This window comes from Maylandia zebra, linkage group LG18, assembly GCF_041146795.1.
Source record: "Maylandia zebra isolate NMK-2024a linkage group LG18, Mzebra_GT3a, whole genome shotgun sequence".
Classification (NCBI taxonomy): Eukaryota; Metazoa; Chordata; class Actinopteri; order Cichliformes; family Cichlidae; genus Maylandia; species Maylandia zebra.
Genome location: NC_135184.1, coordinates 9,591,538 through 9,607,143, shown reverse-complemented (window position 1 = coordinate 9,607,143; position 15,606 = coordinate 9,591,538). Strand labels below are relative to the sequence as shown.

At 37.3% G+C, this 15,606-nt stretch overlaps 1 protein-coding gene across 4 annotated transcripts in view; it reads right to left on the bottom strand.

The window, feature by feature from the left end:
• The window catches only part of glis1a (GLIS family zinc finger 1a), a 66,497-nt gene that overhangs the window by 18,472 nt on the left and 32,419 nt on the right, over positions 1 to 15,606 (bottom strand). For all 4 annotated transcript variants that reach the window (XM_004555214.4, XM_004555216.4, XM_076876811.1 and 1 more), the window contains one exon: positions 7,647 to 7,808. In XM_004555214.4, coding sequence (XP_004555271.2) covers positions 7,647 to 7,808 — 162 coding nt within the window. The remainder of the gene's footprint in view (positions 1 to 7,646; positions 7,809 to 15,606) is intronic.

Here is a 15,606-nt window from a genome sequence, read left to right as displayed (position 1 = left end):
AGCACTACAAGTCAAAAAAATAATGAGCGTCAGGTTTGATGATCGTATTTTTCAGGACATTTTAGCAGAAAATGTGACGAGAGCTGTGATGTAGTTAACACTGCCCAGTTTCTCATCTTTGTACGTGGGATTACGAAAAAAGTTTGAGATTACAGCAGAGATCACAGCTGTGTGCTAGATGAAAGAGACTATGACGAAGAGTGATTTGTTAAATGAAATCAGATAAACTTGCTGCTGTTACATTAGTAGCGAAATCTGACTAAAACTGATCATTTTGTGTTGTATTATAAACCAGGAGGTGTTGCACAAGTCAGAGCTAAAACAACACATTGTTGATGTTGTAAATAAATAGTTAACTTCACCAGGGCAAGGGTTTTAGAGGTGCATGAAGCTGAACATTGTGAGGCTACCACACAGGTCAGCCTGGACTAAAAAGGGTTTAGGACCTGCTGCACATCCATGATGAGAATCTGGCATTCCAACATATCCAAGAAGTTCTCAGTTGGGGGCATTTGAATACAGTGAATCTGTAAAAAGCTCTGATCTGAGCTTTATGAAGAAGCCAACAGAAGATAGGTACACTGTGGTATTAAAGGGATAGACATAGTCAGCAACAATACTCAGGTAGTGTAGTGTGGTGTTTAAACTACACCAAGGGTGCCAAAAAAAGGAAAAAAGATAAAGAAATTGCCAAGAAAATACCCCTGTACCACCACCAGCCTAGACTGTTGACACGTAGCAGGGTGGATCTATGCTTTCGTGTTGTTTTTATGTTTAAATTCTGATCTTAAAAGAACCAGACAAGGCAATATTGTTTCTCCAATCTCCTCTGGAGGAAATGCAGAGTAAAGCTGAGCTTAGTGAGGTAGGAAAAACAAATCACCATGGGCAACAGTGAGGTGTTTTGGGCATGACTTTTTATCTGCTTCTTAGCGTGGAGCATCCCAGACAACATTTGAAAACCCCTGCTTTTCAAAATGACTTCTTTCTCTGTAATTAGTCATTTGCCTGAAGATCTAATATGGAAACACTGCAAAGAAATATCATTTCTTTTTTCTTTCTAATATGGCAGCTTTCAGCATATTTGTCACACTTATCTTTGTAAAATATAAAAATTTAACTCAGCTTTTAAATGATAATTTCATTTATTAAGGGAGAGAACTATCCAAACTTAACTTGCCCTGTGAGAAAAAGTAATTTCCCCCTTAAATTGATGAATTAATTAAAAAAAAATAGGACCCATCTAATAAAGGGAAGTAGGCTAAAAGATCTCAATAACAACAAATAATGCTACAATCTAAAGAAACAGATGAGAAACTCCTCTGTCATTGACATCTGTCTGTCTGGAAATGAAGACAGATGTATGAAGTCATTTCTAAGGCTTTGGGACTCCAGCGAACCGCAGTGAGAGTCATTATATACAAACGGAGAAAACTCGGAACAGTGGTGATCATTCCCAGGAATGACTGACCCACCAAAATTACTGCAAGAGCAAATTGACGACTCATCCAGGAGGTCACAGAAGAACCCAGAACATTCTAAAGAACTTACTTGCCTCAGTTAAGGTCAGTTTTTGTGATTCAACAATTAAAAAAAGAGACAAACGAAGAAACATCTTGATAATCCTCAAGACTTTTGTGTCTCGACACTGTTGGACTAATGAGTGAAAAGTAGATTGTTTGGAATGTCTGACTCCTGTTACATCTCATGTTAAACTAACACTTTTCATATAAAGAACATCATACCAGCAGTGGCAGTAGTGTGATGGTCTGGATCCAGACAACCATAGTTGAGGAAACCATGAATTTTGCTCTTTACCAGAAAATCCTGAAGCTAAATGTTTAGCTATCAATTCAAGCCCTGAAGCTCAGGCTCAGTTTGGTTATGCAGCAGGACAGTGATCCAAAAAACGTCAGCAAGTCCACCTCTGAATGGCTGAAATGCAAAAAAAAAAAAAAAAGAGCCTTTGAAGCTTGGCCTTAGTCAAAGTGTGGATTTAAATGAAATTGAGTTGCTTTGGCATGACCATAAACGGTCTGTCCATGCTTGAAAACCCTCCAATGTGGCTGAATTAAAACAATTCTGCAAAGAAGCCAAAATTCCTCCACAGTGATGTTATTATCACAAAAACTTGAAAATTTGATTGCTGTTTGTGTTGCCAAGGCTGGCACAACTAGTTATTAGGTTTAGGAGTCAGCTGCTTTTTCACAAAGGTTCAGGTAGGATTGGATAAGCTTTTTTCCTTTATCATATAAAAAAGAAAAAACAGCATTTTTGTATTTTACCTGGGTTATCTTTGGCTAATGTTAAAAACTGTTTGATGATCTTGGGTTTGACAGTAATGCAAAAAACAAAGTAGTATTGAAAAATCACTTGTATTTTTTAATGATGCAACAAAACAATGAATGAAGCAAATGAGTAAAAATGCTGTAAAAAGAATTTTTAGTAGAAATATATCAGGACAGGCTTGACTATAATAATGCTTGTGTCAGTGGGATTGTTATTTTTCTAATGTCTGCTCGATTTTTCTTCTCCAGTATTCCCAATTTTTGTGTAATTCTTAAACAAATACATTTCAAATTATAGACATGCAATACCAACGTAGATCTGGCATCAGAGTAAGTGCTGCTCTACAGTGTCTGTAAAAAAAAAGAAAAAAAAAAAGGGGGCAATTTCAAAACTATTTCAGGAAAAATATTCCCTGTGAGACCAGCTCAGTTCTCTCTTAGTCTAAACAGATCAGCACCAAATGAAGTGCTGTCTTTCTAATCTTAGCATAAATTCAGGGTAATGACATGCAAAGTGGTTATGGCAAATGACAGCTCTGAGACAGACTGTAAATTCATAAACTGCATATCAGTTTCCAATTATGTGTGCCAAAAAAATTTTGAAATCTTTTTTTCCTGTTGCCAGGGCTCAACCCAAAAAAACCCAAAACAAAACCCTGGCATTATTCAGCACCACATTTCATATCGGATTTGTCACAGTCCATCACCTTTTTGCACTTCACTGCCATCGTAAAATGAAAGCTCTCAATGCTTTTAATACATTTCCAAATTCTCAAAACAAACCACATTTTTATGTTATGTGAGCGTTAACTTAGAAAGGTAATTCCTGCTTGAGCCTGCACTTACTTTAGGACAAAATTCCCCAAAGTGTCATATTAGTAACACAATACAAGCTGTTTAATCAAACTTGAAAAACATTTCTTGGCCTGCCGTTGCACTACTCAGCAGTTATTTACATTCAGACAGGCTTCCACTGGGCCTCCAGGATGGCGCCAGATGTGTCTGATTGTTAATTTGTGACGCAACTTCGAAGCCCCCATTAGCCAGTGTGAAACCACTAAAGGGAGAAAATAACTTGCTGTAATAACAGTGGAGCGAATCGTGAAGCTCCATCTCATCCGTGTAATAAGAGATCTGATTCGCGGGATTACAGCTAAATTCTCATCACTTGTCAGCAGGAGTAGAAATAACTGTGGTCTGTAGGGTAAATCCACAGCAGGTATGCAGTTTCACAATCCCAAAAATGTCAGACTGTAAAGCAGAGACCACCTCACACCTTATATTACTGAGCAAATATTATTTATCTTAATATTCAGAGCAATTATGTGTAGTCTTGTGTTTTTAAAGTGTATGGTCTCATGCATTGCAGCAATTTTTAAACATAATTTATTGTGTATTTTGTATAAATGTTTCAAGTAAATTCACCCAGACAGACATGAGCAGTGATACTATAGATTCACTCGCCACTTTTTTAGATACACCTGTTTATTTGCTCATTAATGCATTAATCTAATCAGCCAATCACATGGCAGCAACTAGGCTTACTGAGGCATGTAGACATGGCCAAGACAACCTGCTGAAGCTCAAACTGAGCATCAAAATGAGGGAGAAAGGTCATTTAAACATCTTTGAACACGGCATCGTTTTGGTTCCAGACAGGGTGGTCTGAGTTTTTTGGAAACTGCTGATCTACTGGGAATTTTTCCACGCAGTCATCTGTAGGGTTTACAGAGAGACAAAATTAAAAATACCTGCTTGATGTCAGTGGTCAGAGGAGAATAGCCGGATTCTTTAACCTGACAACAACTCAAATAACCTGAATGAATAGCACGTTGAACCTTGAATCAGATGGGATACAGCAGCAGAAAACCACAATGAATGCCACAATAGAACAATAGAAGACTGGATTTCTGCTCTAATGTTTGGATGGTAGGGTCAGAATTTGGTATCAACAACATGAAAGCACGGATCTATCCTCCCTTGTTTCAGCGGTTCAGACTGCTGGTGGTGTAATGGTGTAGGGGATATTTTCCCTTAGTACCAGCTGAAGATCATTTAAACATCACGAGGTACCTGAGCACTGCTGTAGTGTACCCATCTTCTGATGGCTGCTTCCAGCAGATTCGTAAAGCTCAAATGTTCTCCAACTGATTTCCGAACATAAAAATGAGTTTACTATGCTCAAATGACATTTACAGTCATCAGTTTCACTCCCATAGAGCACATTTCGGATGTGGTGGAATGGCAGTTTGGCATCATGGATGTGCAGCCAACAAATGTGCAGCAACTGTGCAGCATAGTGTTGAATCCAAGCAATGAAGAGATAAGTCAGTTCTGAAAACAAAAGTGGATTTAACCTCCTAAGACCCGAACTCTTCCACGGCATGCATTTTTAATTTCTCTTTGATATTTGGGCTGATTGGGGCCCGATGAATGTAAAAACAAAGAATTACTAGATTTTTTTTACCTTCTTTTTGTTTTTAAGAAAAATAAGAGCCACATATGAGGATATTCGTTTAAAATTTTGATAGAACAGTAGCAGCAAAATTGAGTATTTTGGTCTAAATAACCCAAAATGTGATGTCCACATATGTGGACGCCAGGTCCTAAGAGGTTAACCCCATACTACGAAAGTGTATCTAACCCAGAGGCTCAAAAGGAAAAGTCAATTTCACTCAGTTATTTTTAGGTAAATACCATCTGCCAAGAAGGTGATGTAACTGACTGCTTTGTTTTGTTTTGTTATTTGTTACCAGGTTTGCTCAAAAAAGTTATACTGTGCATCAAAGGCTTGGAGGTGGACAGAGATTTCCAAATATTAAATTATTTTGAATAACCTTAGACACTAAAATGTTGTTTAAACATAAAAGTTATGACAGGTTCATCTACAAGATTCATCCAAACTGTAGCAAAGCACTCTTACTTTATATTTAAAGTTATTCTAAAACTTATTTTAAATTTTTTAGAATTCAGTACTTTTTTCTACAATATTTTAAATGAGATTAAAAAAAAATAAAGCGCTTTCTGAAAAGACCTCATCATATTATTAAATCCTATTTATTTAAAAAACAGTTCTTCAACAATCTAATAATACAAGTAAATGTCCTCCAATAACATTTTACCCAAGGGACGGAAGTTTTATCAGAAATATCTTGTGAAAGTCTTGATCCAGCTGATTTTTACATCATTATTATAAAATCACTTCATAACATTTTCCATGTTTTGCCAACAAACACTTTGGTCCAAAAAATGTAACTAATCATTTCAGCCGATAAAAATAAGTGTAATGGTTTAATAACTAATGTTTTTTCCCTAAAATATAGTCAAGCAAAGTTATTATGTAATATTAAAAAATATATATATATTAAAGTAGATAAATACCATACTAATGCAGCATTTAAATACATCCCCTGGGCATGAGAACACCTTCATGGAAAGAGTGACAATGCTGGCACGACACTTGACACCTGGTACACAAGAGTGGATTACGAGAAAAGGCCTGTTTCTGTTCTTTCTCAGGCTCCATCAGCTGTGGATTTCATAACTTATTTTGCAGTTGTAACCTTAATTTATGATCATCAAGAGCACGGGGGACACTCTCTCCCACTAGTTTGAGTCCCCTGATGAATTTAATGTCGTTACTGTAGATGGTGTGTATGAAAATTCCTGGAAATTCACGCTGTCTTCACGGTTGAATGGATTCTATTTTTTCCCTGTTTTGTATAAACTGATCTGAGACAAGCAGACTCTGCACAGCAAGTTAAAATTGGCTCACACGCACTAGCAGTTTATCTTCCCGAGTCATTCCCAGAAGGTCCCATAGAAAGCTGAGGGAGAGGCAGTCTGCTGCACTTTAACCCTCTGAGGTCTCAGCCACTGTTTTCAACTGTCTGCTGCCTCTGTTAACATAGCACTACATCTACAACAAAGCACATATAAAATCCTGAATAAATGCAGTACTGTAAAATAATTAACGCGTTTTAAGCACACCTGTGTTGGTATGAAAGTTTAAAAAGTCAATTTAATGTTTATTCATTTTTCAGCACACGTCTAAAAAAGACCAAATTGTGCTATATAAATAAACTTGCCTTGCCTAAAGTTCTCATGTGGCAAACAGAATTATAATATTGTGGTCGGCGATTAGGTGGAACCTTTTTCTCCTTAACCCTAACCTGTACACCGTACCTTTGTATTTAAAACAACCGCTGAAGTTTGGTGGGGGTACTGTCATCACAAAAGTCACAAAAACACAGTCTGTTTTTCAGGATTACTTTGAAACAAATGTACCTCTAAAGAAAGTTTATGTCACTTATGTTGTCCAGACAAATCAGGTACATGTCGCCGTGCCAACCCAAGTAACAGAGCTCTAACATAAGTGGCAACATTGTAGCCCAAACCATGATTTTGTATTATTTTTTTTTATAAACTTAACCCAGAGGTTTTAAATATCTAAACCCAATCAGGTAATTTATTTTTAACTAACAACATAGTTAAAAATACTAAAAAAGGAAACATGTATGACTCAAACTTGCATCTCCGGCTGTAATGACTACCTCCACTACGACTCACTACAAAATAAAAATCATGTCCAGAAACACAGTGCACTAGATTAGAGCTGATTAGAGCTGAATTCATTTTCCTACGCCACATTAGCAAGAAGCTTGTTTACCTGAATTTCCCCAATGAGGGACAATAAAGGATATTTCTATTGTACTTCTAGAGATTGTGACCATTTCCCAAGCTGTGTTAAACTTATTAAACTGCATTAGTTTAGAAATACTATGTTGACAAAAAAAAAAGTGTAGAAATCTACAGTTTTGCTGTGTGTGCTCTCATTAAAGAGTAATAAAGTTGTTGCTGTGGTATTGGGATCCTACATTGTTTGAATTATCAGCCTTAGTGCATTTACACAATATGCAATTAGGGCAAAGGCAAAATACAGCAACAGAATGGGCATTAATGCCAGTGAGTGTCTTTAATTACAAGAGTTAATATAGCATACAAACATGTCAAGAAAAGCTCGTTTTTTTTGTCTCCATTTTAAAAATGGCGCTATTTCCAACATACAGCAGTTCAACCAGGCTGAAAGAGGTTACATGCATGTATGATGAGTTCACTGTCTCTGACCCAAGCCAGAATAATTCTTCATGTTATCTTCAGATTCTTTCTGTACTTGCATATAGCGTGTTTACATGACCTTGACCTCTTTGTGACCTACTGTTATGGTGACGTTTGCTTGGAGAAGCAAAAAGCAACCAGCTATTGAGTCCACTCTAATACTACAAACTGACAGAAAGCTCAAATTAGGAGAACGTGCACTATAATAGAGCACATCCTAAATGGAAGGAGCCCACTGACCGTGTCCAGATGTGTGCGCTGGTGTTTAGCACGATCACTGGAGTTGCTGAAAGCCTTGAGGCAGCCGGGGTGCTGGCAAATGTAAGGTTTCTCCCCCGTGTGGCTCCTCAGGTGGATCTTCAGGTTCTCCAGACGGGAGAACGCCTTGGAGCAGCCCTCAAACTAACAAATAGAAAAGCAGAAGATTTTATATAGAAAAATTATTTAAGAAAATGTGCCTAGATTATCTTTAAAAATTAGTAAAAGTGGCACTTTGCCCATCAGCGTACACTCAACAATGACAAAATGAAACCATGTGTTTAGACATTTTTGCAAATCCATTGCATTTAATACCATCAGTTAGTGGGGAACCATACACGGTGAATATGTGCCATCCTATGTTTTCCAAATATTAAAAAGAATGTTCGTAACAGGACAACGCATTAACCCATTCCACTCCTGAGGCGCCTGTATTAGAAGGAGACCGTGTGATATTTAAACAGAACCTGTTGCTTTTTATAAAGACTAGTAAGCAAGTCTACATTCACTCAACAAGTTGCTTAGTGAAACCATGACTAAGAAGATCCAGCAGGTAACAGGTAATGGAGTAAAAATATTTAAAATTGGTTCAGCAGTATCAGTGTTTACTAATATATTGTCATTAGTCTGCTTCTTTCATAATTAAAGATTAAAGAGGAGTTAAAGGATTTTTTTTTCCATTTATATATTTTAACTGTACTCAGATGCACTGAAAAAGCAGTAGATGAAATAACTTGATAGTGTTGTGCACACTGCTGATAATAGTTGTGTAACAATCTAAAAAGAGGGCTTGAAATTCAAATCCTAGATACTGTCACCTTAGAGAGTTGAATGTCATATCGCCTAAAAGCTACCGCCACCGCTTTAATCCAGTGACAAGCAGTCCCGACTCACTCCGCTGACCCGATACTCGTTTCTCCTGTTCACGCTGGCCATGAACACGGGTATAATGTGCTTCATATAAAAGTAATGGGTTTCAAAAACCCCGGTGTGACCAACTTTTTTGTGAAAGTGCATGCAGTGAGCCAAAATAAAGCTTCAGCACTTTGAGAACGTAACAGTTTATTTAAAAATTTGGGAAAAAGAATGTTCATAACTGGACGATTTCTGTCACTTTATTTGAAAAGTTTGGGGGCTTTTAAGTGCAGTTTGCCATCAGTTTATTGCATTTACACAAGAAATCAGTGTCTAGTTCTTGAAAGATTTTAAGATCTACCGATTCAAATCTGTGACGGTAGACTAACAACTACATGAGAATTTAAAAAAAAAAAAAAATCATTCTGACATCTCTTTAGGGACTCAAAACAAAATAACAAAACTACAACATAAACTAAGAAATCATTAAATCCCCTTATGTTCCTTTAAAATGCTTAAGTTGTAACTACGTTTGACATAGAACTTAATGTCCTTACAGAAAAAAACTAAACCAGAGGCAATGTACCAGTATTTATATCATAAACTTCAGGTAGTGGCTGTTCTCCACTCAGAGAAAAAAAACGTAGCCAAAACCACACAAACACACACGCACCGACTGCGGTAGGTACTGTTTCAATGAGCCTCAGCATGCTTACATACTGCCCGACATACTGCCTATGGTTTATATCTTTACAGAAATTCCAATTTCTACTGATCAGTGTTTCATATTGTATCTTTATGTCAGAACGCCAAATATATGGAAATATTTAAAAAGGAAGTAAGAGACAGCATAGACCAGGGGTGTCCAAGTCCAGGCCTCAAGGACCGGTGTCCTGCAGGTTTTAGATATCACCCTGGATCAACACACTTGAATCAAATGGTTAGTTCATTACCAGCCCTCTGGAGAACTTCAAGACATGTTGAGGAGGTAATTTAGCCATTTAAATCTGCTGTGTTGGATCAAGGTCACATTTAAAACCTGCAGGACACCAGACCTCGAGGCCTGGAGTTGGACACCGCTGGCATAGACACACGCAGAAGATTTACATATAGACCAGGGGTCCCCAATCCCAGTCCACGAGGGCCGGTGTCCCTGCAGGCTTCAGATGTGTCCTTGATCAATCACAGCTGATTTAAATGGATAGATTACCTTCTTAACATGTCTTGAAGTTTTCCAGAGGCCTGGTAATGAACTAATCATGTGATTCAGGTGTGTTGACCCAGGGTGAGATCTAAAACCTGCAGGGACACCGGCCCTTGTGGACTGGGATTGGGGACCCCTGATTTAGACCATTTTCATTTGTCAGTATTTTTTATATTTAGAAAAAGGTTTTGAATCAAAATAAAATAATTTTTTATTCCCATGACACAATTTACTCTATAGATTTAACTGTTCTCTCTTCAAAATGACAAAGAAAAAAAATCAAGACCGATCATCGTGTGTGTGACACTTAAATTTGCATTTAAAAGAAAATAATCCCCTTATAATCTATAGATATTTTATAGATTCTATACAAATATTATATTTATTTCTTAAAACTTTTGATAAAATCTTCAGAAAATTGGTCTCTAGACTCAGTTCTAGTTTAGCACTGAAGGCTTGAATAAAGTAATTCTTTTACATTTTTTTTTAATATCCAGAATTTATTCCACACATTTATTAGCCATCACTAATGAGTCTATAAATGTCACTCACCTCATTAGGTTTAATAAGCCTGTACATAAAAAACACACTACATCATCTTGATTAATTAATCCAAGCTTTGAAAACACCTCGCCACAAAAATACAGACGGGCAATTGAAGCATTCAAACACTGAGTCACACAAGTACACAGATGAAGCCCTGAGAAAGTGAAGCTGTAACATTTCAACAATGTGCAGCTGTGAAGTCAAACCTCACAACATTAGTCTGAGTTATCTGAGAAAAAAAAGAAGCTTTTTTGTAGTTTAATCCATTGCCACAGGAGGACAATATTTAAGATCTATAGTTTATGTTCTGATATTTAATGCAAATGTAATTTACTCTACATTTTTCAAGACTTAATATCTTTGCCATTATTAATTTTTATTCCCCTTTGAAAAAGCACCTACTTTTTCAAAACAATTTTTCTTCTTATTTTACTAATACACACAACCCTGCCAATGTTCGCACATACAGACACACACACTTATAATTTAAAACTACGTTATCAGGAATAGAGATGGCACGATACCACTTTTTTATGTCCGATACCGATACCATAAATTTGGATATCTGCTGATACCGATATGAATCCGATATAGTGTTTTTTAATCAACAAAACTGTTTTTTTAAATATCTTGCTGCATTTTGTATAAGTTCATACTCAAGTTTAAAACAACAACTACACTAAAGCTATTCTGTTATACCTGTATACAAAAAAAATATTTCATAGTTCAGCAATACTGATCAATCTAATAAACTTAAACCTACACCATCCTCCCTATTCTGGTATTTTAAAGAGTACTTAGCGTAAATATTAAGCAACCTAACTAATAGGGTTCCAACTCCCAGCAACAACAAAAATAAAAAAATAAAAAAATAGGGAACCACCCCTCATGCTCCACCTCATGATGCTTAATCGACGTAATCAACCTTAATTTGATGCAGTGTGAAAAAAAAATGCACAGAAATCAATTATTTTTCAAGAAATATTAAATAGATTCAACATCTTTCTTCAACAAAATTGCAGACTGCACAGATGGTACCTTCCCAAAGGAAAAAGTACTATAGCTTACTAGGGTATATATTTATATTAGACTTAATAGTCACTATATACAGTAATGGACTTCTATTCATTTTACATCAAATTAAAACTTTGGGTGTCAGATAATTATTCATTAAAAGCTTGACATTTTAAATGAGAATAAGAAAGAAAAGTATGTCTTTGTGCCCCCTTTTCCCTGTTCATGCCCTATCGGCCCCCCTGGCTAAACTTTGCTAGATCCGCCCCTGCACAGTTACCAGCCGTCAGCTGCGTACAAAAAGATCCTCGAGTAGAAAGTAATATTAAATAAATTCTAACAACAGCTTATCAAGCTTAAACGTGCTGCTGTTGTTCAGCCGCTGGTTTCCTCTTTCTGGTGCAAAGTGGGCCAAAAGCAAACTAGAGAGACGGACTCGCGACAGAAAAGCCGATCAGCTGATCATTAAGCAGTTTCATGATTGAAGTAGCAGCAAGAAGAGGCAGTCGCCTGTTAAGCTTAACGCAGGAATGCTTTACAAACATTCAGAGATGGACTTACACACTTGCTTTACTTCTCTCGGGGATAACTTTGTCGGAGATGAAATGCCGGGTTGCTAGCGAAGCTCCAAATGCTATCCAGACCACCGACAGGTCCCGCATGCCACAGCCGCTCTATCACGTGATGCATACTGCTCCAACGTGCTAACGTTCTGAGGTGAGTTACGGCGTGTTGCAAGTTTTGTGAGGTGCTTTCGTGATATTTAATGGATCGGATTACTTTTTTTTTTTCTCCGATATCCGATCCAGTAATTTAGGCCAGTATCGGACCGATACCGATACGTAATATCGGATCGGTCCATCTCTAATCAGGAATGAAAAAGACGATCACTCCACACTATATCAGGTACACCTTGTCAGTACTGGGTTGGACCCTCTTTTGCCTTCACAGGCATCTTACTGTAATTCTTGGTGGTGCAGATTAAACTAGGTGCTGTTTACACCAAATCCTAACCCTACAACCCAAATTTAACATCAGAAATCAATACTCGTCACACCAGGTGATGTTTTCTCTGATATTCTACGGTCCAATTTTGCTGAGGCCATGCAACTTGTATATTCAGGTTCCTGTTATTAGGTAACAGGATTGGCAGATGATGTTCTTCTGCTTCACTGATTGTAAAGAGTTGTTATTGAAGTTCCTGCCGTCTTCTATTAGACCAACAAGGCATTTACGCCCAGAGAACTGCTACCGATGGGATTATTTCATTTATAAACCATTCTCTGTAAACCTTACAGGTGGTTGTGCAGGAAAATCAGCGTAAATTAGAAGTATTGGAAATACTCAGACCCGACCATCTGGTACTAACAATCATGCCACCGTTTGATGCCCAGTTTAAACTTCAGCAGGTTGTCTCGAGAATGTCTTCATCCACGTCTTGGGTTGCCATGATTAGCTGATAGATATCTAATACCTAAAAACAAACAAACAAACAAACAAAACTAGCTAATGGGTAAAGTTTCATAAAAGAAAAAAAAAACAAGCCCTGCAGTTTATACTACAGATGTGATATAATGACGAGTAAAAGAACCATTGACTAATACTTATTATTTATAATTACATATTTGGTACTCTCTTGAGTCTTATAATTCCTGCTAAAAATATTTTGATGGGAAGACATTTTATTCTGCCTTTACAGCTGATAATATTAATTTTTCAGACAATGCTCGTCATTTGAGGGTCACTGGTTTTGGTCTTTTCATGGTTATATGACAGACAGATCATAAATGTACATACATGTGTATTTTATTGAAGCATCATAAATTACACATGATGACTCTCACACAGTGGGTTTAGAGGTGCTTTGAGAACTCGTGTTTACAGCCTGAGGAACACCTGTCCAATCTGGGGCTTGACATTACGAGCTGGTAAATAAAGCTGAATTCATTAACAAACACTGACTGCATTCATGTGAGATATATTCATTTTCCACTGCAGCACCGGGAATGACTTAATTCACATCTTCTGGCATAAGAACTTTATGAAAATGAAATGACGTTATTCACGTAGTTCAAGTTTGACTAATGACTAATTTTTTGTGTTTATGTTGATTTAATATTTATTAGTTGGCAGCAGGCTGGATCACTATAATAAACTAATTCACTTATGAAGGAAGCGTATCCCAGAGTGAGAACTTCTGAATGAATTACTAATCCTTAGGCTGATGACCGCAGGGAATAACGGAGAGAGCTGCTCAGGGATGGGGACTTGGCACCAAACAGCAGGTCATAATGGGGCAGATGTATTCAGGTCATGAATTATTGAGCTTCATGAAGTGACTCATGACAGAAGTGATGCAGGATGACGCATCGCTGGGGCTCAAAGGCCACTGTTGTGATGGTAAATGTAGAAAGGACCGTGTTTTCACACCAGCGTGGTTGTAGATCTGTCTTTATCTTAGTGGCCTGGGTTAAATTTATGGCTCAAATATATGAGCCTCTTTTTTTAACCCTTTAAGACCTACCATAGAACCAAGTCCGCCAGAGCTTATATTATATTTTTACATGCTGTGGAGCCATTTTTGGGAGCATTTCAAGTTGCTATACATCAATACAACCATTATAGCCCAGATTTTAATAATATGTATTCATTAAGTGCATAGTAATTACATAAATTGCAAAAAAGTGCAATAAACTACAAAAAAATTGAAAATCGTTTTTGATTTTTCAACATATATTTGTAGTTAGAGAAATTTAAGAGGCTTATCCCTCAAAACTGTAAATACAAAAAAGTTGCACAAAATAGTTTCCCACCACAGGAAATTTATTTTGAGTGTCTTCATAGTTTAATTTTTGAAATACACCAATTTTTTATACACTGCTGGAAAAACGAAAATAAATATTATACTGCAAATTTGCAAAAAAGCAGCATATGCATCAAAATAAACTATTTCCAGCAGTGCAATATGAGTCCTAAGCATCCCAGAAACGACACAGAAAGTCATAAAGTCAAAGATAACTTTTAAAAAGAGCAGTATAGGCCCTGAGGCCCTGATCGCAAAAAAGACTACATTTCCGCGAAAATGACGTCACTTCCGGTTTCGGGCAGGTAATGGCGGAAATGCAAAAGTTCGCGCTGACGTCTATTCCAACGTAGGAAGTGTTTTGAACAGCTGATCGGACCGGCAAAGCGTGTTTCTGGAATATTATGTTTTTGTTCCTGCAAGCGCTTTTTATGCAGTTTTTGCAAAGCTTTATGTGGAAGGAAACCGTGACCTAGGACAAGCTGATGGCACAGTATGTAAGTACAACTCCTCCGGTTTCATATGCAAAAAAAATTTTTGCGCTAGCTTACGTGGTTGCAGTGCTACCGGGATTTAAAAATAGTTACGCATAACAGAGCGTTCCTGCTCCGATCGGCTCTAAAGGGTTAATTATTTATTGACATTTAAAGTTTTATCTGCTGAAACTAGCGAGCTATAGAAGCAAACCCATTGGGTGTTTTTTGTTTGTGCAATGAACAAAACAAAGGAAAGATTCTGCATCCATCCACTTCCTGCTGCTTATCTGGGTCTGGGCTGTGGGGCAAGCAGTCAAGGCAGTCAAGGCAGCCCCCCCCCCCTCCCCCCTCCAGAACCTCCCTGTCTCAAGACCCCCACAGAGGGACACCAAGTCACTTTCCACTGTGAAATAATCAGGTAATCAACCTTTTAATTCTATAAATGAAAAAGGGAAAATCAGATTAAGTTACACATAATGTGACAGGAAAATATATATATATATATATATATATATATATATATAACAATAGATGCATACACATTTTACTGTGGTTTTCTTCTACTCTTGTGCTGCATTTCTGAAACTGCATAGGTAATAATCCTGGGGACTTGTAGTATTCAAAAACTGCACACAATGGCCACAAATATGAAAAACCATCTTTTTGTCTTTAGGAACATACTTTCCATAAGAGACAATCATTTAGCTGCTGATCTAAGGACAATGCATAATGTCTATGCTAGGCAATAAATTAAATGCATCTGTCAGAAAAGGCTCAGGGTGATCAGCGGTTTTCGTATGCTTAGACACATCCTCCATTCATACATTCATTCATTCCTCCTCTGGCATTCATGAGTCAGGGAAACCTGTTGTGACGAGAGGAAAAGGTTTAAATCATTTCCCTGTCTAACAGATGGTTCATCAGTCTGGCAGAAATCAGTAGAAGACTGTGAGCTCATTAATGCCTTTCAAACCCAGTTAAAGCTCCAAGTGGCCCTGGCCCATGCGATGCTGGAAAGGATGAGATACTGTATGTTTTGACTGA